General features: G+C 31.8%; 1 protein-coding gene, 2 long non-coding RNA genes and 1 pseudogene across 4 annotated transcripts; all 4 read right to left on the bottom strand.

Annotated features, from left to right (window-relative positions):
- Positions 1-5659: 5659 nt before the first annotated feature.
- On the bottom strand, positions 5660-11784 carry LOC101259438 (uncharacterized). Its single transcript, XM_004239135.5, has 2 exons — positions 8932-11784; positions 5660-7224 (listed from the first exon to the last, which is right to left on the bottom strand). Exons 1-2 carry the CDS (start codon positions 9601-9603, stop codon positions 5917-5919), a joined length of 1980 nt encoding a protein of 659 aa, XP_004239183.2. The 5' UTR covers positions 9604-11784; the 3' UTR covers positions 5660-5916.
- A 4791-nt stretch (positions 11785-16575) lies between these two features.
- On the bottom strand, positions 16576-17619 carry LOC138348506 (uncharacterized). The gene is made up of 3 exons (XR_011221140.1): positions 17482-17619; positions 17238-17350; positions 16576-16873 (listed from the first exon to the last, which is right to left on the bottom strand). It is a non-coding gene; the product is annotated as an uncharacterized lncRNA (long non-coding RNA).
- A 191-nt stretch (positions 17620-17810) lies between these two features.
- On the bottom strand, positions 17811-22461 carry ABCC22 (ABC transporter C family member 22). Of its 2 annotated transcripts, none has more exons than XR_002027821.3 (5): positions 22241-22461; positions 19932-21965; positions 19759-19845; positions 18401-18466; positions 17811-18290 (listed from the first exon to the last, which is right to left on the bottom strand). It is a non-coding gene; the product is annotated as an ABC transporter C family member 22 (long non-coding RNA). The 2 variants fall into 2 exon arrangements; XR_011221139.1 differs by having other exon boundaries at positions 22152-22245.
- Positions 22462-24359: 1898 nt separating this feature from the next.
- Positions 24360-27169, bottom strand: LOC101258859 (glyceraldehyde-3-phosphate dehydrogenase, cytosolic-like; annotated as a pseudogene).
- Positions 27170-27904: the final 735 nt, after the last annotated feature.

Below are 27904 nucleotides of genomic sequence, written 5' to 3'. Positions count from 1 at the left end.
AAATGACATGTGTCTGTTTTAATCTGGTAAATAAAAAGGAAAAATGACCCATGACGTGCCTAACGTGCGTGTAAATAACTCAGATTAGTTAATGGGTAAAAATGATCAATTTACAACGATATATAGTTGTTTAGTGGTGTGATAGGACACTTCAAAAGTTTAGGTGTCTTTATGCAAAAATGGGACAACTTCAATGGTGTCTTTATGTCTTTTCTCTTAAGTTAATCAACTTAACTATATATACATGACACATAATAGATAGTATGTGTGCTAATACATATGAGCATGATACATAATAGTGACTTAATGACAAATTACAGACAATGTATCAGAAACATACTTTTGCATTGACATTGACTTGTTGTTTACCCTTATTACCAGAAACACCAACATCATCAACAATTACACCCCCCACATATTCAATGACTTGATGTTCACCCTCGTTCATCTTCAACTATACCCCCATATCAGCAAGATCAATCCGTATTGGTGGAAATGATTGTTTCTTAAATTGAAATGTGCTTGATTTAGTATCAACATTGATGTTTTTCTTGTGTTAAGATTGCATAAACTGGGAGTGATTTTCCTTTATCAAGATTACTAGTTCTTCAAATTTCTAGTCAACCTGTGAAAAAAAATATATTTAGAGTCATATAAATTACATTTAGAACAAAAAAAATCAAATAACTGATTAATTACGTAATTTTTTAAATGATCTTTCAATTCTTAAATATCTGAAATTACATAGTTGACTTTTTGATCATCTGCAAAATCATGTACATCAGCAGCCGGGGTCGAAGGCACATCTGAAATAGAAAATAACTGATTCAATGACATATTTGATTGATCAAGCTGACTGGGTTCTGACACCATTGTTTTATGTGTATCCTTTTTTTCCTTATTTTTGGGGGTGATGGAGATGATGTATCAGACACTCTAGAAAATCTCCTCAAGTACTGTTCAGGATGTCTGGTGGAGAAATCATCAAAATCATCTTCTTCATTTGATTATACTACGTTGGGATTTATATATGATTAGGGGGGTGAATAAGGAGGAGCATGTTCAACTTCAAGTAAGTCAAAAGCTTCAAGTTCCTCTGTTGTTGGGATAATGTTTGAACATGCATTTTGGAATAACAAAATAATTTAAATATTAAGACACAAAATAATGTATCATAAAACAGAAAATAACTAAGACACGAATAATATATCATAACACAGAAAATAATGATATTAAAAGACAAATTTGTAACCTTTAATTTTCACAATATAAAAAAAATTTAATGTTACCTCTTGAAAAATGTTAAACGTAATCGTTTCAAATTTCCTTATCAGCCACAACCCTCCAATTTCACATTCTTGGGATGGCATTCCGTTCTTTCACAACAATTTCAAGATTTAATTGGGATGCACATTTGTACATCCATACATTAAGTGCATAAGACATTCCATATAATCGAGATAACTGTTTGCTAAGATTGAAATCTTGTCTAAGTGAAATGATGAACTTTGAGAATGACATATCTCTCCAAGGATAATCTCGATATCTACCATCTTCAACCATTAAAAAATCGTCAATAGACATAAATATATTATCAGTTTGAGCCAAGACGAAAGTATGAATAAAATACAATATATACATTTGGAGTGCATCCTGATTGTTCTCCCAGTTATATATCTTAAATCGTTGGACTAGATGATTCTTGCTAAAACTATTCACTACACCGAAACAATACTTTTGAAATAACATAGAAGGAGTTGATTCTGGGTATTCAAAATCTTTGGTATTGCCTTTAACTTTAAGACCAGTTATTATTGCAAATTCATTTATACCAAATTTCATGATACCTTCATTTGCATGTGCAATATGCAACACAATTGAGTTGCTGTGTTCCAACTCTAACAACAACAAACACTTAGTGATTTGGCCTTGAAAATTTTACATTTAGAATTATCTAAAAAGGGTCCAAATATTGTAGCCCTAAACAGTTGAATTATATGCTCCCCTATAGACTCTTGAAAATTCTTCAAAAAATTGTTGTTAAAATGGACACTAAACCTTGTGGCATGTGCTGGTATCTTTTTATCTTGTACTTGAGTGACTGCAAAATTGAAACAAAAATACAATTTTCAATGATATTCAAGATACATAATAATACACCAAATCACACTATACAACAATTAATTATACATAAAACAACTTAAAGGATACCAAATTTCATCTGTCTACACAACAATTAATAATACATAACACAAACATTATGATACACCAATAACTTAAAGGATACCAGATTTTAACTGTCTACACAACAATTAATGATACATAACACAAATATTCTGATACACAATTAACTTAAAGGATACCAAATTTCAACTGCCTACACAACAATTAATGATACATAACACAAACATTCTGATACGCAAATACCTTAAATGATACCAAATTTCAACTGTATGTTACATGAATGTTAGTAGAACTTATTACAAAACATGATATATTATACAGAATGTATCACTGTCTGATACATCAACTATTTTTTTTGTTAAATTTGACAAAAATATTTTTCATGAAACATTTTTTTAGATAAACATATAAAATAAGGATTTTATAAGTGTAAACTAAATCTAAATATGTATCAAACTAATATACGATTCTTGCATGTATTGGTTTTTAATCCAAATATACTAAATATTATAACACATTTACTTCATATATCATTTAATTTCAGTTAAAGATATCAAACGCACTATAAATCTCAAACAATTTTAATGAAGATTAAAAAGACATGCAGAAGATTAAAAAGACATACCCTAAGCATTGTGGGTCTGGAAATAACTATTGCTGCTCTTTTTTTTCTTTTTTGAGATTTTTTTTTGCAACCTTTGGTTTAAAGGATTTCGAAACATCTTTGTTTGGGTCCTTCCTCAATTTCAAAGGATTATGCAAAAAAAAAATCTATTTTCTGCCCAACCTTCGTAATCAGAATCATATATTTTTCGATTATATCAAGATCAATATGTATGAGACAGAAAAACGATGAATCAAAATAAAAATTAAAGTAAAAAGATGACAAACTTTGGGAGAAAGTAAGAAGAAGACGATGTATCAAAGTATCAAACAAATTTGAAAGAGAAAAAAATTTGAAAATTGAAATTCAAAAGTGAAGACTGATGTTTGATATTTGTTTTATTGAGAGAGAAAAAAATTTGAAAATCAATTTGGATATTGATTTTAACTGAAAAGATAATTGAGTGAAATTATGGAGAAAAAGAAGATGTGACATAGGAAGTGGTGAAACGTGTAAGGAGGAAAGAGGGAGTTATGTATCTGCTAGATTTCAATTACAAGAAAAAAAAAAGAATTTAAGTAATTTTTTAAAAAGGTACGAAAAAGTAGACAATAAGAAACTTAAAGTTGTGTATTTAAGTTATTTTTTCATATATTATTTATAATATTGAGTAATTTCAAATGACTTGAGTCCAATTGATATATATATATATATGAGTTAATCTCTATATTTAAAATTCCATATTTTTTAAGTTAAATTTTTCGCTAAGTAGTCAGTCAGGTCAAAAATTTACTTGAAAATCAAAAATAATTCTCAAGTGTTAATCACGTTCAGAATGTAGGCTCGAAACATGACAATATTTAAGTTTATTTTGCCTTTAAAAGATTAATGTAAACCATATGCAATATTTTTTTTATATAAGCAAAGATTAATTATATTCATTACCATGTTTTAATAATTGTTGGATTTGATTTTTTATAAAAATGGGTATGTATATTTACGCGGATTCTCTATTAACAATTAAGAAAAGTAGTCATAGTATAATATTTGTGATTTAAGATTGCTTATAAGATACATTATGATTAGGGGTGTTATGGTTAAGTTTAAATCGGCCATTTGTCAAAATAAAAGTCAAATCAACTCAAATCGATTTTTTTTTCTTAAAATCAAATCAAATCGAATCAAAGAAATAACCGTTGGTTTGGTTAATATCGACTTAATTAGATTTTTTCAATTTTTTGGGTTGGAAAGTAATAAATTTATCGAGGAAATATGCATATCAATATTATTCACAAATAAACTATTACACGAACAAAGTGATTCACTCATGTACCAAGTTTTAAAAACTAAAAGAACTCATTGTCAATCGATTAAAGTTGGTTCAAATATTCTCGAGATCTCAACATCTTATCAATAGACTTTTCAATAAAATTACACCTTATTGAGAATTTTTTTTGAAAACAACAAATATTTTATAGTCAAAACTAATCCATTACCATCTTCTTTAGCTTGAGCTTTAAATTATTCAATGTTGTGTTAGAAAATTTTATAAAGAACGAAGAAAACGTGATCTTTAAAGTAATAAATATTGAGGGATTTAGATTTAATTAATATTCAGACGAAAGTTTAAGTGTTGGGCTTTAGAAAATAGTAAAATTATAGTCTTAAGTTAATTAAAATTTAATAAAATACTTATATTTTATTTATAAATAATTGTAGAATTTATATATATAACTTTTGGTTTGGTTATTTTTTGCAGTTAATTTTTAGTAAAGTCACAACCAGTCAAATCAAATAATATTGATTTTTCAAAATTTAACCAAATCAAATCAAAAATTAATTTTTTTAATCAATTTAATTCAAATTACATTTTAATTTAATTTTATAATAATAACTATGAACAACCCTAATTATGATTAAAGAAACAACATTAAGTTCTTCAAATGGATAAGAGTTTAAAATCTTAGTGGTCTTAAAAACAATTCAAAGACACTTAAATTAAGTGCTGCTATAAACGCATCAAATCTTATCATTCAAATTCAAATCATATGAAGAAAAATGTGTATATTTTTATATAGAAAATAATATCCAATAACTATGCCACGAGTATACGTCACATAAATCCTTTAACATAAGATCGTGAAGGAAAGAAGATTACCATTGAGCGCTTGTTAAATTCAAATCATGAACTACACCCATGTAGGAGCGACGCTCCTAACAAAATTTCCTCATACCTAGGCTCGAACTTGAAACTTCTAATTAAGAATGAAGCAGTTTCACTATCATACCACAGTTGTGTAGTTATTCCTACATACAATGCAATGATCCCTATACTCTACTAATATTAATTTAAATTAACAGAGTAATTTGTTTTTGTTGAAACTAAAGTAGTGACAAAAAAATATTAGCACTGTTTTTATTTACAAAATTGGAAAGCATGTTAATTCTCCAGTATTGAGAACAGTATACATCAAAAACTCCTAGTGAAAGACAAATTCAGAAATGAAATAGAAGAAGAATGGCTCTCCTACTTACGTTCTTTTAAAACTAGTTATTCAAGAAAAAAACTAGGGATGAGATACAAATACTATCCCTAAACTGTGGTCGAAATCCTAGAGACACATTTTAACTAAAATAAGATCATATTATCCCCTCAACTTATTTTTTTTAAAATTTTATACACTTTTTGTCTTACGTGACATACTCAGTGACTCCACATAATTGAGGCGTGTAGAGATATTTAGATGCCACATAAGTCAAAAAGGTGCACAAAAATTAGAAAAAATAAGTGAACTCAGAGGGTACTAGGACCTTAGTTTAGTTAAGATGTATCTCTGAAATTTCGATCATAATCTATGGATTACTTGTACGTTTTTCCAAAATATTACATGCTCTTTTTATTTGAGTAGAAATTACAAATATTTGCTTCAACTTATAATTTCTGACCACATCTAAAACACATACAAGACAAAAAAGGATTTACAGGATGGATGTATATGTCCAATGACTTCAACAACAACAACATAGCTAGTGAAATCATACTAAGTGTGATCTATGCAGACCTTACCACTACCTCGTGAGGCTACGTCCAATGACTTCACGTAGAATAAATGCAGCAACATTGGAACTCATGCTACCACTGGATGCCTGTGATGCTGATCTTGTTGTGCACAACTAACAGAACTTTCCACAGCGAGGCCTTGAGCTCCGAAACAGAAGTACTGATTCATTAACTTCATGTTGAAGGAGCCATGTTTATGTGATAGTTTCGACTTCTCCCTACTGTTTGACATTTTTAAGCTAGAGGATCCTCCGCTTGCATTGCCAAAATCCAGTCTCTTCTCTTTGTTGACAACCACTGGAGATGACCAGGAAGATTCAGAATAAGCACTCGATGGTGATCCATAAGATGACTGTGGTGTCATTTGGATAACACCATGCATCAACCCTGCTGCATATTTCTTTTTGGTGGATGGACTTGGAAGACTGTTTTGGACAGGGAGCACTCTTTTGTTGTTTGGAAATGATGACATCCTCGAGAATCTTTGCCGAAGAGGAATTGGCTGTTGTCCGAAGCCAGAATACAGTTTGTAAGATTCTACAGACATATTGTCTTCTAAGCCTCTGGTTTCTTCTTTTCGTTCTTTCTTCCTTTTCCATCGTAGAAGAAACTTTAAGCGTCTAGCAGCACTGTTAACTGAGCTTAGCTTGTTTGATGAGTTCGACCCTGCAGCAGAATGGCAAGGGCTCGGTTCACCCCAGCACGAAGCAATTTCTGTGCTTGCACAATCACTATTGGCATCAAAAGCATTATCAATGCCAGCATACAGAAATATTTCAGCGTCGGGGATCCTAAAAGAGGCACCAGGACTACCTCCAATACCCTGTATCTTCAGGTGGGAAGCTAGGATAGTTCTTGTCATATGGTCTTGGCAATTCGAAATTCCTCCAGCTGAAATGAGGCGCTTAATCAATATCTCAGAAGATGCAGATTGCGGGCGTAGCTTGAGGAGATCCAGTGGAGTATTTCCATCAGCATCACGGATATTTAGATTTATTGAAAATGCAGTCATAAGGAGTTCCACAACATCAGTCTGAATGTTCTCAATTACAGCCAAATGAAGAGCAGTTCGACCATCATTGTTCTTGATGTTGATAATGTCTTCAATCTCTATAATTTTTCCCCGTACCAACTGTTTCATTAACTCCATTTGACGATCCAGCCTGTGGAAACTTGGGGTCCGAAAGCCAGCTACAGCCATGTGAAGGAACGTGTCTCCGTAATTGTTTCTCAATGTAGTAGATGAAGGAGAGACAGATATAAGAACTTTCACCACTGCTAAGTAACCCCTATAAGCAGCTACATGCAGTGCAGTGTTTCCTTGGTTGTCTCTGGAGTTGATAAGTTCATACCTTTCCAGTAAGCTCTTAACAACCTGCAAAGTAGTAACTTGAATTAAGTTCAATTCAACCATCAAAAGTAACAAAACTCTGGCACTTCTAGACAAAATCAAATTAAAGCTAACGATAACGAGAAGGCAATGCTCAAACTAGACAGCCAACAGTCAGTGAAATATCAGCTACTCACTCAAAATAGCTAAACCAAAGGAACAATGCAAGTGCCTTTTGATACTAAATGAGTATTAAAAAAAGGGAGTATCTTGAACCGAAGAAGTCTTGCAAACTTGTTTAGATGCGTATCTTTAAGGAAGTGCTGACAGGGGATGTAAATGACCCCGTTTCAGTCACAGGGCAGATTATATCACAGCAGCAGCAAATAAAGGCGCAAATATGGTTGACAATCTTGGAATTTCTGAAAAATGTTCCATCTTTCTAAACTAACTTAAAAGGACAATTGGAAGCCCAACCTTATTGGATGAAAAGTATGTGTTATAACTATCATATTTTCTTTTCGGGGAAAAAAATGGGTTTTATAACTTTGAATTCTCATTTTGTGGAGTAGGACATTGCAGAGACTGTACAGTACAGACCAACTGCATGAAGAAACAAAGGTGAACAATGATAAACTGAGATCCCAAACTTTTGGACAACAAAGAGTTAAATAGTATCCTGTCAACCATCGGAAGAGGATAAGAGCTTCGCTTGGTATACTGAAGTGAGAATTGCACACGGTTCATAATGTCCCTGTTTCCACAATATCCTACAATATAACCTTAATAAGTCAGCTAGTGCTAGCCAAAGCAACAACTTTTTAGAGAGCCCTTAAGATTGGAACATGTCAATGATGAGTTCACTTTTTTCACTCCTTCAATGTTTTAATTTCTTAAAACAGTATGCATTGAACTAAGCAAAACACGGCTTATAGACACTGTTTAGTTTATAGTAAGATGATCAGAAAAGAGCTACATGGAGCCAGGTTCATTTAAAAGGCATACTCCATGCTTAACATCTGAGACATTCTTCGATTTGGTTTCTTCAGTACTTGAGATACAACAGAAAAGAAAATTACCCAAAATAATCTACTACTCATTAATTGGGATATGAACAGTTCATTTCTCTGTGAATATGATCTACTACACATCAAACTGATAAATCACAAGTTTGACTTAAAAGTTCTTCATCTAATAAAGCACCTTCTAGAAATGGTAACAGCTAGAAGGACACAGGAATTAGAGGCTTCTTCAATACAAATACATAAACAGTGGGGGTGAGAAAAAAGACAAGGAGAAATAACAAATGTACAATAATTGAAGCAAGACTCAAACACAATTTAACACTCTATGGTCGGCTTTATAAATCTTCTACATCTATCCAGGTCTATTTGAGTCACACTCATTTCAAAGAACAACAACATAGACAGCGCTTCAAATCCAAGCAAGTTAGTGTCGGCTATATATATCCTCACTATCCGTGACACTCCGCTTGAGCTCATATCAGTTCCTATCTTTTTTGTTCTTCTTATCCTTCTTTTTTGTTCTATTTAAATTGAGGGTAAGGGAAGGGGAAACGGAGAGCGGATTGCAAGTTGGGGAATCGAACCCTGAGTTCAGGTAACCAACCAACTAAGCTACTACTAAGATTATCCACCATATCAGTCTCTATCATTCCAACAGTCAGTAATACTTCTGTAAATAGAAAATTTTCAAGATTAAAGATATAGAAAGGCAAACTGTAGAGCTCACCTCAACCTGTCCTCTACCAGAAGCAGAATGCAAGAGAGTAGATCCTTGAGCATCTCTATAAACCAAAACATCAGAGCAATTTCCAAGAATCTCTCTCAACATCTCCACATTTCCCCCTCTAGCCGCAGAATGAACTGCCCTATTCATCAATTCCAACTGAAAAGTGGAAGAAACCTCTTCTGCTGATTCCCCTTTACTACTCTCAAGCAACAGCCTAAAAACTTGAGAATTTTTACTTCTAGCAGCTGCATAAAACATATCAGTAACACCATACTCACCTTCACCGAACACCAAAAAAGGGTCTCTTCCCAATAATTGTTTAACAAACTCCACGTCCCCAGCTGAAGCAGCAGTATAAAGAAGCCAACCACCATATCCAGCTCTAATCAAAGAATTATGTCCTTTCTTTGTTTCACCTTCAAGGAGAAGTTTCTTAGCAACCTTAGACCTACATTTTGCAACATCATCAAACTGTTCTTCATCATCCCAAACACTCTCAAGCCTTCTTATTCTACGTAAAGATGTAAGTTTTATGAGTAAATTAGTGTCTAAGTGAAGTAACTCCCTCACTAGATCATAATGACCATTTGCTGCTGCCCAATCAATAGGAGAAGCAAACCACCATTGATCCCCTGTACTTTCCCACCTCAAAGGAAAATAACTTGGAGGCATTTTGTAAACAAAGTAAAAAACTCAACTTTCAACTCTTAACAAACCAAGAAAACCAAAAAAATCCGAACTTTATGACAATCAAGCAAACCCCATTTCAAGACTTTCTGGAAAATTCAAGAAAATCACAAAAATCACACAGTTGGGTAAATTACAGAAAGTGTAAAAAGGAAAAAGACTAAAGGGGCATCTTACAGAAAGAGAATAATAATCATGCACAAAAAGAGATGTGAATATTGGGATCTAAAGTCTAGAATTTTTTCAAGAAATTGTGAAACTAGAGAGAAAAAAGGTGCCAGCTTTATGGTTTGTTTGTAGATAATAACAAAAGGAACAAAGCCACATGATTTTTTATGGGGTCAGTGGATCACACAAGAAAAAAAAAAGATAAATTTTGGAGAAGAGAAAGGAAATACAGAGGAACTTTCAATATGAGTATTTTTATAAAGATTCTTATGAGACATAATTAATAGAATAGTACTAAAATCATTTATAACATGACAATTGACAGGCATTCATAATGCTATGAGTCGATGGGTTATTTTTTTATTTTTAATTAAAAAATTTTAAATTTAAATTTAAATTTAAATATATGAAATATAGAGTTGTTTTTATTAAAGAATTTCTTTTTAGATGCAAATTAGATGTAATAAAATTTCAATATAAATATTGAATGATGAAGAAAAAATATTTTATTGCACTCTAATATGAATATTTACGCTTTTATTTTTAGTTTGAGATGTTGAGCTTGTATGTGAGTATCTGAAATATAAAATTATTTTTTATTAAATAATATTTTTTTTCAAGATGCAAATTAAATATAATTATACTTTAATATGAATAATAAATATTAAAAAGAATTTAAATCAAATTTTTATATGAATATTTAATATCCCAAAGGGGAAAAACAAATAATGTTACGTGCAATGTTTATTGGGATTTCTATATTTGTCTTTCTTTTTTGTGGATATAAATTTTCTTTATCTAAGTGCCACCATTGGAACAAGTCAAAGCTTCTTCTTATATAGTTTTATTTTATAATAAATATGGTATTATATCATTTTCCCTGTCAATTTCAATCGTTGGACAAATTAATGTTATTCCACAATATATGATATTTTAGGAAAATAATAAGTATTCATTTTTTAAAATTTATTACTCACATTATTTTAATTTGTTTATCTGATTTTAATTTGATATAAAATTTAAGAAAGTATATAAGATTGATTCTTGATTCTTGTGTATTGAACTAAATATATGCAGAATATATCTAAATATTTTTTATTTTTATTATCTTAAGCAATTTACTTATTTTTCTTCTTAGTTCGTTTAAAAAAATATTTTTTGGACAACTTTTATCTTTCGTTTAAGGTTTACAAGATTCAGAAAAAAAAAATATCTTACACATTAATGTATTAAGTTAAAATTAGACACACAAATTTAAACGATGAAAAATTATGTAAAGATCGAAAGGAGTAATTAAAATGATTTTAATACACTGAAATATAATCAAATCTCACTATTAACATATATCCTCTATGATAATAGAAAATTACACATTCATATTTTATAGGAATTAGTCTTTCATATTATGTTATGTTAATATTAGTATAATCTATTTACGAGTCAAACCATATGGCATTTTTCTTGATAAAATTGTTCAAAAAAATACTAAATTTTAATAATATTTTTTGCTTCATGCCGTGTAATGCTATATATAAGTTGTCTAGAATTATAATAATATTGCATGATTCGATATTAACTAAGTTGACATTAACTCTTTCGTCTTCAAAGGAAAAATTCAATATTTTTATATAATTTGAATTATATTATAGTTTACGAGTTTGAATCATAACAACTTTTTGACATATCCTCTTATAATTATATAAAAAATAACAAAAAAATAATAAAATCCAATTAGGCAATTACTCATGATCTCATATATATGTGTGGAGTGTTATGTTTTTAGACTTATTCAAAATGTGAAGTTCAGATTTAACTAAAAATATACATAGTTTTATTTCTTTTTTCACGTATCTTTTTTTTTTTTGGGTGGTTTATAATATTTATCCAATACCAAAATTGAAGGTCAATAATTAGTGGTGGTAAATTCACAGGTTTAATCTTTATCATAAGTATCTCCACTCTTTTCTTTCTTATCTTATTCTCATTCCAAAAATAAATAAAAAAATATTTTATGGCTCAATTATGTAAAAGAAAAGTCTAAAATAAATATACCTATGTATATATATATTAATTTGAGAAATAAAGATACATTATCTATCACAAAAATTTAAATAAATTGATAAGTATAATTTTCTCACAATAAATTTTAGGAAAAAAAGGTATGACATATTTTTTGATATTTGTTATTTAATTCTAATATACTTTTTGATATGTCAGTCACGTATATATGTCCTACTGTTATACAAATAACTTAATTATGTCTTTTTTTTTAGCAAGTAAAGAAAATAACTTTAACATAATTTTTTATTAAGAAATCCATGTAGAGATATTTGATGGTTTTCATATGTATTTTTTAATTCGATGCTAATTTAAATTTATCATTTTAATGATCAATTTTTTCACTAATTTTTATATTAGAATTTGTTATAGATACCCAAAGCCAAAAAAAATAGTTTAAAATGTTTTCTTAATTTTTTTTTCATTCAGGCTTCTGTTTTTTTTCTTTTATTTTCACACTAAAGAAAAAAAAAGAAAAAAATTTAATAAGAATAAGAAACTCAAATAATCAAAAAATAATTCATGCATAAAAAAAAGATAAAATATGCTCTTGAAGGATTATACATATCTCTACACGAAATTTTTAAATAAAAATAAAAAAGATAATTAAAATATATTTTTTTCACCCTCGTTAAATAAAAAATAATATATGTAAGTCACTTTTATAACGTATATATAAGTCAATTATGTAATGATGTGGATATATGTGAACTACTTGTATGATGAATTTTTTTTTAACTAAATAACAAAATTAAAGGGTACATCTGATTATTTTTCATAAATTATTTTCAAAATGTAATAAATATTGGCAATACATTTTTTCTCTCTTGCTTTATGATTTAACTTTTCCCATTTTTCATTTGCCAGTCCTTAATTAATGAAAATCATGTGTTTAATTCTCCCTTCCTCATTTAATCATTTATTAATATTATATAATTAAGTATCATTAATCATTAATAGAAGCATGAAAAAACTGTCCTGTTCAAACTTATATTGAGATCAAAATCAATTATTTCTTAGAACAGTATCTTTATTTGGACATATTCATTCACACAGTTTTATCTTTTGTTACAGGAACGAATATTTATTTTAGACTAAAGTCAGACAAGACAGATATAACAATATAATAATAATAATGATAAATAAATGACCACCGACAACTACTCTTAACTTTCAACACTTTTTTTAGTCTTGTACATGATATATCTATTTTAAAATCGGATACATATTGGATAACTAGCAAAAATTGATGAGAAATAGAGGGAAAGAGAACAATTTAAAAAGTTGAGAACTTGAAGAGTTGAAATTTGACTCTTATACTTTAATGAAAAGGCAATTGTCCCTTATCGGTAATGAAAAGGAAAATAGGAGAGTTTAAATGCATAAATATTTTTATTAATTGTTAAAAAGGTTGGAAAGAGGGACCCCTCGCGCCGTCATCTCTCTCTTAGGCAATCGATCGAGAGATTATTTTTGGACAATTTATTTTATTTATTTATTTAATTAATTAAATGGCCAAAAAATATTTTCAATTAATTAGTTTGTCAGTTCCTCTCTCCCTTATATTCTCGCTCGCCACTCTCCCTCTCTCGCTCGCCCCTCTCGCTTTATACAATAGAATTGTATAAATTGTGTTCCTATTTGTATAAAACGAAAGAAAATTGTATATATACACATTCAAATACATATATCTCCATCCTATACACTTATAATTATACAATATAAATATTTTCCTGTCCAAGTCTCTTTTACCTTGCTCTCTTTCTCGTTTTATACAAATCCAAATTGTATATTATTTCTTTCTTTCTCGTTTTATACAATTCGATTCAATTGTATATTCCCTGCCCAAGTCTCTTTTATTTTTTTCTCTTTCTCATTTTATACAAATTCAAATTTTATATCATCCTATACACTTATAATTATACAATACAACAAGGAATCAATATTATAAACAAATGCCAATCTTTGTCGTTGAGAATTTCTAAAATAAAAGTTTTAGTATCATAATGTACCTTCTATTCAATGTTCACCTTTTCTCTTTTTCCATCACCTCTTGCAATGTCTGCTTCAATTTTTTCTCCTCCTCTGAAAGAATAGGCTGGGTAAGTTAACAAAAAGATATAAGAATCACATATCTAACTACAAGGAAATAACAAACTAGGACAACCAGATAAAGTAACATATACATATTACAGCCAGCAATTAAAATTTTGTATTGATACAGCAGTTAACCAACCCGAGTCCTTAAAGTAGTACTCAAAGCATCATTCATTACATTATGCAGAATATTCTTTCTCGTTTTATACAATTCAATTCAATTGTATATTCGCAGCCCAAGTCTTTTTTATTTTTTTTTCTCTTTCTTGTTTTATATAAATTCAAATTGTACATAATTTCCCTCTTTCTCATTTTATACAATTCGATTCAATTTTATATGTATAGCGAATTATGCATATATATGTTTGCTATGAAGCGCAATTATGCAAACTTTGCTATAGCATACAAATATGAATTTTGTGTTTGCTATATGTGAAAGTTGCCCATATAAAATTATCACAATCAACACATTACTGTAAAATTGAAGGAAATAAATACAAAACCTATTCTGCTAATTTTTATCTTTGACATTCTCAATATATGATACTCTCATCGTCCACAATTATTTGTTAGAGAGTAAGGTCATGCACTCTCCTAAAAAAAAAATTAATACAAGGTATAATTTAACTAATATAACTTTACTATACTAAGAATATAAAAAATTTACATAACTTATCAATTGAACAAAATAAAATAACTATTAAGGACATAATTAGTTATTTATTTTTAGTATACCTGCAAAATAATCGCGGACGAAAGAAGTACAATCTATTTTCTTTTATTATTTATTGGAAAAGTAAGCAGAACATGGCAAATAGCCCAACTAAACAAAGTGTTGGCCGGTATTTGGGGGTGAGTTTAATATAAAATCTAATTAGATATGATATCATACAAAAATTTTGGGATAGAATTTGACTTTCATTTATATTAAAAGATATTTTCAAATTTGATTCATGAAAAAGAATCAGGCTCTACTTATAGGAGACATGTTGAGAATATAATTAACTATTAAAAAATATTTTTTTTTAACACTTTAAATTTTTAGATGAAATGATCATATATTTCAATAGTTTATTTAAGTAAATCAAAGGGAATTAGTTTTTTCCAGTTATACCCTTATGACTTTGTCATTAAGTTAAAGTAATTATTTCTCAAACTACGTGTAATATTTGTAGTCAAAACTTGAGAATTTTCAAAGTAGAATTAACAAGAATAATTTAATTAAAATACTTAACAAGTTAACTTATTCCTTCTTTAAGGGGAAGTGTTGAAATTTGTCACCTAAAATAAGTCATTAACGTTTAGAGTGGATATAAAATATACAATTAAGCATAAAATAAATATTTTAAAGTTAAATTGTTACTAAATATAAAAATGTGTCATTGTATTTTAAACGGACTAAAAAAAGTTATATAAATTGGGATTTTCTTTAATAGTTAAACATTATTATTTTTTAAAAGGTTAGTACGTCAATAATGTAAACCAGTAGTTCAACTATCTAACTACTACGACTACTACTCATTATCTGGGTTTTGTTACAAAAATAATAAATAAGGTGTGTTTCAAATAGCGTGTTGTAATTTTGTCAGATGAAATATATCACAAGTAACATCTTTGGTACTGTATATCAAGTTTTTAAATATTTTTTTTAAAAAAAGAAGTATGAGACGGATTATGGTTTGGGCCAAATATTTATAATGTAAGTTCTGAACCGTATTTTTACAATACAAGTCATATAATCGTAAATATTTCGCTATACTAATCGCAGAATTTCAGACAAACGACACTATTATAACGAGATTTAACCGTATATATTGATCATTAGATCCAGCCAATAAATGCAAGACAATCATAACGATTAAAAAAATGTTTAGATTAAATGTTGAGACTCCCAGATTTAACATTTTAATATTTTCTAATTTCCTTGTCCCCAGGCTAGTTATAGACATTGAAAGATTCTTAAGCAATTTTGTTGCAAAATTATAGTAAAAAAATGTTGATTGTTTAACGCATGATTTCTCAAACTTGAGCTAAACGCAATCAAATGAACTAGTGCCAATATGTTATGCACCAAACCAAAATTTGATTTGTATAAGGAGACAACCTATATTATAAATCATAGACTTTTTTCATTCTTCAACACTCTACCTCACATTCTGAGTTGAACATTTGGCATTTGGGCGCTCAACACCGGGTTAGATGGATTCTGTTCTGATATCATGTAAAATTAAATTTTGAACCTAACTCACGCCCTAAAAACTAACTCAAAAATAGAAAGATTGTTCAAGCCTTGTTGAAGAGAGACTGGTCATCTCATTAACCACCAGTATGAGACTTTTTCATTCTTTTTTGAAGTTGAAAGATAAAGATGGGAATGAAATAAAGTAGATATCTGAAAAATGTTTTGGAAACTAGCATTAGATTCCAACACAAGCATTTCTTGGATGAAGATATTTAGGTGGTGGAAAATATATGATACCAGATAGAATAGGACAGATCAATTAAAAAACAATTCTCTCAATATGCTAAAGAATGCAATATAAAGTCTTTGTCATATGTAATTATTTTTAGTTTCACATAACTATGTTCACACACTCATCTTATCTTAATATTCACATTTTTGCAACACTCATCTTTGAGTAAAAGGTTTCAACATTCATCCTCATAAAAGAACTATTCACAAAAATGTGCTCCAACTTTATATCATACAAAATAGTTAAATATGAATATAAGGATTGGACATTACTTTTTCTTTATATAATAATGCTAAGTTGAACTACTGTTATGCAAATAGCCCCACATAATAGTGGGTTGCAAGCTGTCTAAAATAGTTTGTGAAGCATGGTTCCAAAGCTTGTTTTTTGGATCACGGGAAGCAGGAACTGTTTTACTGACATTTAACTTTACTCAGTATCTTCCTTGTCACGTGGTGCTGCATCCCAACAAACACATGCATATCTATAAGTAGTGACAAAGAGGCATGTGGCCTAGTCGTAAATGAGGTGGATGAAAATCACGGTAGATCAGAGGGTTCAAATTTCAACAGAGAAAAATATGGCATGTAGTTATACCCATCTACCTAAGCCTTAGTGGGACATAACAACTATCCGATGGAATTGGCAATCTAGTAAGTTAGCCCAAAAAAAACCACGATTATGCCAAAACAGAAAAAAGAAATTTGCAATTTCAAGATCATCATCCAAGTGTTTTATATACTCCATTGCACATAAACCAAATCTGCATTTATTTGCAGCAATTTTATCCTTCTCAAGAAATGTATAAAGTAGTAAGTGTACCAGTTCTTTATTGCAGACTGAAGAAGAGCAAATTTCACTGCGAGTGAGTAACTCAAGCGTAGGGGGCAATGGACAATCCACCAATGCCATATATCATCTGGAAAAGGGTTAATCTGCTAGGCATCCACTTGAAATTTCAATAATCTTAAAATTAAGTATATATCTAGACATTCTCAATATCACTCAACTTCACAAGCCTACATAAAGAAAAGAAAAACTTGGATTCTGAGCAATGAACTAGAACCTGGCATGGAGCTTTGTAACATTAGCCTAGGCAGTTAGTCTTTTGAAGCACCAGTGGACTCCTGTGAAGCTCCAACAGTGGCCTTGAGAGCCGAAAGCTAATCCTGGTGTATTCAGCAGCTAAGCAACATGATAATACTTGAGCAGAAGTGTGTGATGTAATGTAACTATTTATATCTATCAATGTCATCACCCCTGAAGGAATAACAGATATTACAAATTACAGATACTGTAATTTATTTTTCCCGCTAAAGTCATGTTTGAGGGACGTTGAGAGGTTAATCACCTGATACTCACATTATCGATATTTAAACAAGATTCAGACACAAATTAAAGGTCAGTTATGATGAACCATAGAAAACTCTATTCAGGTTATTGATTACATCAAGAAGTAAGTCTTATTACTGACGCAATGGATTGCTATTTGAAAATTCTTTCAGCATAAAATAGCTAATTTAAGAACATGAACTATATATGAGTTAGGGTTTTAAGAATAAACACTGTACATATCCTGCATGTTTCATGTTCCGCTGGCAGATATAAGAAATACTCTTTTGGAGTAGCTGCTCCACTTGTTGTATTTCTTGATGTCAGTTTGTGATTCTGTACTACACAATGCCACATCAACTGTTCTGACTATACATCCATTTGTTTCTTCTCTTATAGTTTTCTGAATGACATTGTCCGTCTCTGTATCCACTGAAGCAGTAGCTTCATCAAGTACCAATATTCGCCTTTTCAGTAGCAACACCCTAGCTAGGCACACAATCTGCCTTTGACCCACACTCATGTTTTCTCCGTCTTCTGCGACTGCAACATAAAATTCTTGATCATTAATATGAAGATCATTGTTCCCTTTCCAAATATTGTGTATTTTGAATATAAAGGTGGGTCCAGACAACAGAATCTAGTATTTGTACCTGGTGCATCAAGAAGCCTCTTAGATCCTACTTTACAATATCAGCTAAATGACATTTTTGCAAGACCTGAAATATGAAATCATTCTTATAGTAAGTTACAAAGTCATGTGAGATTGCTCAAAATACAAAATAGTATATCTTAGTAAGTAAAAAGATCGCAAAATGTTTTGAGGTTGAAAACAATGTTTGAAGAAAAGACGCTCAAAGGAATAAGTACATAAATTTCTTCAGTAATTGAATTATTTATAATGTTTTCACTTGTTAAACCTAAACCTAGTCTAACCTAAACCTAGTCTACCAGAATACTTGGGATGGCCATGACAGCAGGCAGCCAGCTACAACCGGTGGCTGGTTTTTCTTCCATGAACAATTGCATAGCAGCCCTTCATAATACTACAAACCCAGAAAAATTAGAACCCATTGTGCTAAAACCTATCAAGTATTTGCACGGAGAACCCACCATCACATGGACAAAGAAAGAATTTGATCGATTTTGTATGAAGCAAAATTTACAATATGCAGTAGTGGCAAAATTCTCATACGATAGACCTGACTTTCAGTCGCTGAGGAAGAATATGTCAACACAGTTGGAGATCAAAGGAGCATGCGACATCAGATATCTTGAAGATCGTCTTGATTAGATTAACTTTACTAGAAGAATATGCTGCATTAACGTCTAGAGCGTGGGAGTTACATGTTCAAAATAGGAATTTTCCTATAAGATTGATCACTTACCAAAATATTGTACTCATTGTAGACTACAGGGTCATGATATGACAGGGTGTTGGAGTATTCACTCTGAATTTAGACCAAAGAAGGAGAGTAAAGAGACAGGAGAATAAAGTACAGAATGAAAACAAGGCTAATGCAGGTGGGCAACAACTTAATACACCTCCAAAAGATAAAGGGAAAGAAAAGAAAGTTGAGGAACCAAAACAGCCACCAACATAGACCACGAAAATTGGCAGAACCGGAGGCATAATAACTGGCGGGTGATACAATATAAAAAGAATAGAGATAACAACAGTAAATATATTCATGGGGAAAGGGTACAAAAGAATAGGCAAAACACAGATAACCACGACAATGAATAAATCAGGAGAAGGTTCGACATAGCTTAAGAAAAAATTAGAAGCATCCAACACAAAATAAGAACTATGACTCCTGCAAAGTATATTTTCAGCTGATACTTGTTTAATGTGTAGTATTAGAGTCTTCGGGTGCTCATTCTATTGAACAAAAAATAGTTGAACAAAGTATGATGTAAAAAGACACAAAGGAAAATGGATGGCGTACATCTAAAATCGAAGCTACAAGGAATGGAACAGCAAATAAAAGGAAATCTAGTTTCAACTTACCAGGATGAGGTCAGAGGCATCTAAAAATTCCAACTGGTCAGTGGCATAAACAACTGGTTTTTCATGTAGAAGTTGGATTAAGCGTTTCTGTAATATGATAGAGGTTGTTGCACATCAATAACAGCAACAAGATTACTGAAATGAATTCTACAAAAGTAGGATGTAGTACTTGCCTTGAACATATGAGCTCCAGTTTGTGCACCAACAGCAAGGGTCATCTAGCAGGTAAATGTCTGATCACTATGAATAGCTCAGGCCAACTGAGTTCTTTGTTTTTGTCCACCACTTACGTTCATTCTTACTCCTACCAAATTTAGATCTCCGTTAGCCCACATCTCAATGTCACGCTTCAAAGCACATTGTTCCAAGCGCTATGTACCAAACCAGAGCAATCACTGCAACCACTAATCCAAGATTTCAGTGTTATGCCAGATCAAGAATCAACATTTCAAATTCAACAATCTGTTGAAAGCTGCAGGCACGCAAGAACAGAAACTTGTTACTGGGTATATGAATCATCAAATTAGTTCCCATGAAATGTTCATGCGGCCTTCATTTTCTTCATGAACAATTCAATCTTATCGGCAGCCTCATACATATTCTTTTGTTTAATTTCCTGCAGCAGAACACTGCATGTCTTGTATCGAGGAGTAATCTCTTTGCGGACCATATCCTCAAAAATAAGATACGCCCATTCACATTTATTTGCCCTGCATAAACCATGGATAAGAAGTGCATAACTTGACAGGTCAAGACTTAGATGATGCTTATAGACAATGTCATTCAACAATTTTTTCAGGAACTCATCCGTCTTTCCAACTTTAAAGGCCAACTTGAGAAGCGGAAAGTATGACTGTACTTCAGGTTTACAAAATGGTGAACTTTCCAGATCCCTTAAAAATTCTTCCGCACTTTCCTCTTGCAAATGATGGCAAAACATGGCAATTATAGTATTGTAAGTCGATGTATTGGGTTGAACACCATTTCTGGGCATTTCAACCTTCAAAACACGAGTAGCTTCTTGTAGTCGGTGTGACATGCCTAAAGTATGAATCAGAGCATTGTAAAAAAGTGTATCAGGTTTACAGCCAATTGATTTCATCCTCTCAGTAATCTTAAGGGCTTCCTCAAATGCCCCAGACTTTGTCAAGAAACACATGATGGTGGTGAAAGTAACAACATTTGGTACACATCCTTCTCCTTGCATTTCATCAAGTAGCTCATAGACCTTCTGGAAGTTAAATTGTTGGCAGTATGACTTGATGATGGTTGAGTAGCTGATGATGCAAGGAGAACAACCTCTGCCTTTCATCTCCTGAATTGTCCAGTACGCTTCTTCTACCCGATTAACTTTGCACCAACCATGAATAAAAATGTTAAATGTGTTCGCATTTGGTGGGATATGCAACTTGAGCTCGTAGAAGATTTCACGCGCCTGTTGGACTCTATTTTCTTTGCACAGAGTGTCAAGTAACAAATTCATTGACTCTGTATTCTTCTTCAAACCAAATTTTCCCAACTCATCAAATGTCCTCACTGCTTCTTTCCATTCGCGTGCACCTGCAAACCTTCTCATAACTTTTGCTATTGTATTAAGAGAAATAAGATGGTCTGCATGCATTTCATCTAACAATGAACGCATCTTTTCCATTTTCTTCATCTTTCCCAGTATATCCACCAACTTATCGTACAATTCCGGTGAGGGCTTGTAGTTGGGACGTGATTGTGCCCATCTAAAAGCACCAAGTGCAGACTTCCAATCATCTTTGAATCGATAAAGAACCCTATTAACAAAGTTGTCAGTGATCTGTAAGGAATCACAAGCCGGGTCAGAGAGCAAAGATTGGAGAACCTCATCTTCACTAGTTCCAGGACTTATTCTATCAAGTACAATATTAACATCAGCATCACTTTCCAAGTTCACACATTTCTGCTGCTCACCAGGAGTTCTATCACCAACAAACTGAGGACTTTCACAACAAAAATCACTAGACAAGGTGGAAAATTGGTTAAACCAACTTGTACAGGCTACATTGGAACTGTTACAAACCCGAAATGGGTGAAAAACCGTGGTTAGTTTTCTAATATAGAAGTTCATGAGACTAGTATCAGTACCACACAACAAGACAACAATAGAAACTATGACTTAAACCCAAACTAGTTGGTGCCGACCAATAACAAATACGGCATGTAAGTATTTATCGTTCCTGCATTTACACATTGTAAATAAAATCAGCACTTCAACAGTTATACTAATAGCAAAGGAGATAAAATTATGAGAACTTAGAAGAAAATAAACATATTTTAGCATCATTTCTTTCCAAATTTAAGACCTAGTTCAATTGAACTGGATTTTCCATAAAATTTCAGCACATGCCTTAGAATGAACTTACACTGGTTTGCTGATTCTCGAATCAAAACAAACAGAACCTAATTAAGAAGTGATAAAAAACAAAACGGAGGAAATTTTCCGGCGAATTACCTGTGGTTCTAATCCTTGTCGCCGGATGTTTAGCAACTTTGCATCGGGAATTGCTGCAGTTTTTGGTAGGTTAAACTACCACCGGATCTTCTTGGGCCCTTTTCTTCATTGTTCCTCTCTTCTTTGAACAACCCAAATTTCAGACGGCCCATTTACGTCTTGATAATTTGCATAAATGTTCATTTTTTGGCTAGTCTTTAGTTTTTGTCCTTAAAATTGATGGTTTTTTATTTGGGCAACTTTCTCATACATCAAATAAAAAATTCATATTTGTATGCTATAGCAAAATTTGTATAATTGTGCTTCATAGTAAACATAGAAACTGTATAATTGACTATACATATACAGTTGAAGTAAATTGTATAAAACGAAGTGTATAAAACAAGAAAGAGAAAGACACTTGAACAGAGAACTGTATAAAAACGAAGTGTATAAAACGAATTGTATTATTATAAGTGTTTAGAACGATTATATACAATTTGAATTTGTATAAAATGAGAAAGAGAGAAAGACAAAAGAGACTTAACAAGGAATATACAATTGAATTGAATTGTATAAAACGAGAAAGAGAGAAATTAGATACAATTTGAAAATTGTATAAAACGAGAAAGAGAGAAAGGCAAAAGAAACTGGGCAAGGGAATAATTTTTATTGTATAATTATAAGTGTATACGACGAAAATATATGTCCTTGCATATGTATATACAATTTTCTCACGCTTTATACAAACAGAACGCAATTTATACATTTCGCTTCTGTTTGTATAAGTGAGAAAGGCGAGGGTGGCGAGCGAGATTTGGGAGAGTGGCGAGCGAGATCTGGAAGAGGGGAGAGAGGGGAACAAAAATGTATGTATTTATACAATTTTCTCTGTTTTATACAATTAGAAACAATTTTTATACACTTGTGTTTGTATAAAAAGTGAGGAAGCGAGCGAGAGATTTGAGGAGATTGGCGAGCGAGATATTTGGGAGAGAGGCGCCTGACAATTTTTTGCAAACATTTGCTATGAAACACAATTAAATCAAACCCTAGCTACTCCATTTATTTTAGATTATTAGTTTGCTATTATATACAATTTTTCATTTTAATTTTCATTCTTCAAAATTTAGACATAAGTTTAGTCTTTAATTTTCATTCTTCAAATAGTAATACAAGCTATGCCCCACAATATGTATGAGTTAATACCCAAAATATAATAATTATGTAGGAAGACAAAAGGAATTAAGTTTTGGGCACATAAATTTAGTGGCAAACTTAAGTGATACAAGTTATGTCATAGGGGCAAAAGTTTAATGATACAAATTATGCATATAAATTCAGTAGCACAAGTTATGTCACATAATATAAGTTCAAGATAATTTTTTTCTAAAAATTTTACCCTTTGATTCAAATACTATAGAACTTATTCTCAATGCAACATTCTCTAAAAGCTTTTCTCTTGCAATATTAGTTTTGTCCAATAAAATTAGGCTATAATTAAAGATATTGACTCATAAATTTTCAATAAGTAGTAAGAGAAAAAAAATAATGAAAAAAAATAAAAATTTGATGAATAAAAATTAAAGATTACCTCTAAAATTGGGACAATTCTTTCAAATTATCTGTTTGGATTATTGTCACCCATTGTTTCATAATATATTGTATTATATTATATGATAGATACAATGTTTGACTAGGCATATTGTTTGTTTTTGTTTTAATAACATTTTTATTGTTTGGTTTAACTATATCATACTGAATTGTTATCTATAAATTTACACAAGTGTTCTTAATTATTCTAGGGCAGGAGAAATTAAATAATATAGGGTAAAAGATAAAATAGTGTTATGAAATATTAAGTACGAATATAATTGAAAAAAAAATAAAGAAGGGAACGCCCAAATCGTGTGTTCCATAAAATGAAAGTTTTCATTGCTATGCAACAACAAAAGTCAGCAATACAATATAATACATTTTAAGTAACAATCAAAACAAACTTTTTGTATATAATAAAAATACAATACAATATAACGGGTAACAATGAGTCAATGATCCAAACAGGAAATTTAACTAGCCAAGCCAAGACTGCAACTCAAGGATAACAAAAGGCAAAAAAAATTAATAAATGATAGTCTGATACTGGAAAAAGTGAAGTTTGATGCATTCATGACAAAAGTTGATAGTAAACAAACAACACAAAATTCCTCAAAGATAAACATTGTTCTTCTCTAGTTATTCCATTACCACTTAAACAAGAAAAACACTCCCGGTCCAGAAAATTAATACTCCAATGATTCAAGCAAAAACTAAATGGATTGACGGTTACTCCAAGCATCAAAGCCTCGAGCAACGGAAGCCATATGGCAGATCAAGTCAATCACACAGGAGCTGCACAGACAAACATATACAGATTTCGTGTTAAACATACAAAAATTGGCATTTGCTAAGGAAGGTTCAGAAGTGTAAAGGGAAGTTAAAAGCACAGATTACCTAAAACCTCATTCATTGTCATACCATGTCACAACCTTCACAAAATTCTTGCTAAAAGCAATTCCAGCCTTGGCATGGGAAATGCTTGACCTACACCAAAAGTTACATTTCACATTAAACTAAATGCAATTCAAGACCCCTTCTGAGCGAACTAAACAAAGTATATTACCTGCTATCACCAACAAAGTCTTTGGAAACCACATCATCTTCAGTGTATCCCAAGATACCCTTCAACTCACCCTCTGATTCCTTCCTATGACCAAAAACACACAAGTAGTTAGTGTTGCTGCACAAGGACCAACAAAAACCAACACGGAGTGATCAAACAGAAACTTACTTGATTGCAGCCTTGATGTCATCATATGAGGCATCTTTCTCTAGTCTTACAGTTAGGTCGACAAGAGAAACATCACCAGTTGGAACTCTGAAGACTATTCCATCAATTTGCCATTAAGATATGGAAGCACTTTTCCAGCAACCTACATTATAATAAATAAAACTCGATCAAGATAATAAAAGTATAAAGTCTAATAGCAGATGCAGTAATCCTCAAACTCCAACGAGAATATAATGAATAGCTATGCAACAATAATGGGTTTTGCTTTGGAGAATTTAAGACTAAAACTTAAGAGACAATCAACAAGAAGATTTTCAAGTTATCAAAGATTTAGCAGGCCCTTATAAACTTCATATCTATGCCATTACTGAAAGATATGATTTTGAAAATGAGTAATCATACTACAGTAATGAAACTCGATCCAATAACTACCTTGGCTGCACCAGTGCTGCTAGGGATGATGTTGAATAAAGCAACTCTTCCACCTATCCAGTCCTTCATGGATAGACCGTCAACTTTTATCTGGGACGTTGAGTAACAAAACATTACAGAAGGTTAATAACTAGATATAAAATTCAAACACACCCAAATCTCAAAGTAACTGTGAAACACTCACCAATCATGGTGTGGAAGGGGTTATTAGATCCTCCACACTGCCAAATCTATCACTGATGATCTTAGCCAAAGGTGCAAGACAGTTGGTAGTGCAACAAGCGTTGGAGGCAATGTGCTGGCAAGTTGGCACAAAACACCATGATTATACCAAGACATAAAAAGAAGTTTGCAACTTCGAGAATTCCAAGATCGTCATGCAAGTGTTTTAAATTCTCCACTGCGCATACACCAAATCTGCAGTTATTTGAAGCCATTTTATCCTTCTCAAGAAATGCATATAGTAGTAAATGTTTCCAGTTCTTTATTGCAGTATGAAGAAAAGCAACAGTTGGTGAGGTAATTTCAGTGCTAGCAAGTGTTGCTTAAGCCTAGAGGACAATGGACAATCCATCAATGCCACATATCATCTGGAAAAGGGTTAATCTGCTAAGCATCAACTTGGAATTCCAATAATCTTAGAATAAAGTATATATCTAGACGTTCTAAATATCACTCAACTTCACAAGCCTACATAAAGAAAAGAAGAACTTAGATCATGAGCCATCAACTAAAGCCTGGCATAGAGCTTTGTAATATTAGCCTAAGAAGTTAGTCTTTTAAAGCATCAGTAAACTCCTGAGAACTGCTCCAACATTGGCCTTGTGAATCGAAAGATTACCCTGGTGTATTCAGCAGCCAAGCAATATGATAATACTGACTTTAAGCGGTGAGATGCAAGAACAGTAAGATAACATGATCGGGTATAAACTATGTACCTAACCAAAGCAATCGCTGGTGCAACTATTCCCAGATTTCAGTGATATGCCAGATCAAGAAAACAATATTTCAAATTCAACAATCTGTTGAAAGATGCAGGCACACAAGAACAGAAACTTGTTGATTGATAAATGAATCATCAAATTAGTTCCCATGAAATGTTAAGGCGGCCTTCATTTTGTTCATGAACAATTCAATCTTATCGGCAGCCTCATACACATTCTTTTGTTTAATTTCCTGCAGTAGAACATTGTATGTCTTGTATCGAGGAGTAGTCTCTTGGCGGACCATATCCTCAAAACTAAGCTTCCATTCACATTTATTTGCTCTGCATAAACCATGGATAAGAAGTGCATAACTTGATAGGTCAAGACTTAGATGATGCTTATTGACAATGTCATTCAACATTTTTTTTCAGAAATTCATCCGTCTTTCCAACTTTAAAGGACAATTTGAGAAGCGGAAAGTATGTCTGTACATCAGGTTTACAAATTATTGTAAGTCGATGTATTGGGTTGAACACCATTTCTGGGCATTTCAACCTTCAAAACACGAGTAGCTTCTTGTAGTCGGTGTGACATGCCTAAAGTATGAATCAGAGCATTGTAAAAAAGTGTATCAGGTTTACAGCCAATTGATTTCATCCTCTCAGCAATATTAAGGGCTTCCTCAAATGCCCCTGATTTTGTCAAGAAACACATGATAATGGTGAAAGTAACAACATTTGGTACGCATCCTTCTCCTTGCATTTCATCAAGTAGCTCATAGACCTTCCGGAAGTTAAATTGCTGGCAGTAAGACTTGATGTTGGTTGAGTGATGATGATGCAAGGAGAACAACCTCTGCCTTTCATCTCCTGAATTGTCCAGTACGCTTCTTCTACCCGATTAACTTTGCACCAACCATGAAAAAAAATGTTAAACGTGTTCGCATTTGGTGGGATATGCAAATTTGAGCTCGTAGAAGATTTCACGCGCTTCTTGGACTCTATTTTCTTTGCACAGAGTGTCAAGTAATAAATTCATTGACTCTGTATCCTTCTCCAAACCAAATTTTCCCAACTCATCAAATACCCTCACTGCTTCTTTCCACTCTCGTGCACCTGCAAACCGTCTCATAACTTTTGTTATTGTATTAAGAGAAATAAGATGGTCTGCATGCATTTCATCTAACAATAAACGCATCTTTTCCATTTTCTTCATCTTTCCCAGTATATCCACAAACTTATCATACAATTCTGGGGAGGCTTTGTAGTTGGGATGTGATTGTGCCCATCTGAAAGCAACAAGTGCAGACTTCCAGTCATCTTTGAAGCGATAAAGAACCCTATCAACAAAGTTGTCAGTGATTTGTATGGAATCACAAGCCGGTTCAGAAAGCTATGATTGAAGAACCTCATCTTCATTGGTTCCCGGACTTATTCTAGCAAGTACAATACTAAAAATCAACATCTTTTCTCAAGTTCGCGCATTTCTGCTGCTTGC

This window comes from Solanum lycopersicum, chromosome 5, assembly GCF_036512215.1.
Source record: "Solanum lycopersicum chromosome 5, SLM_r2.1".
NCBI classification, from domain to species: domain Eukaryota; kingdom Viridiplantae; phylum Streptophyta; class Magnoliopsida; order Solanales; family Solanaceae; genus Solanum; species Solanum lycopersicum.
Note: the sequence above shows the minus strand (reverse complement) of the source record. Positions and strands in the feature narration are given on the sequence as shown.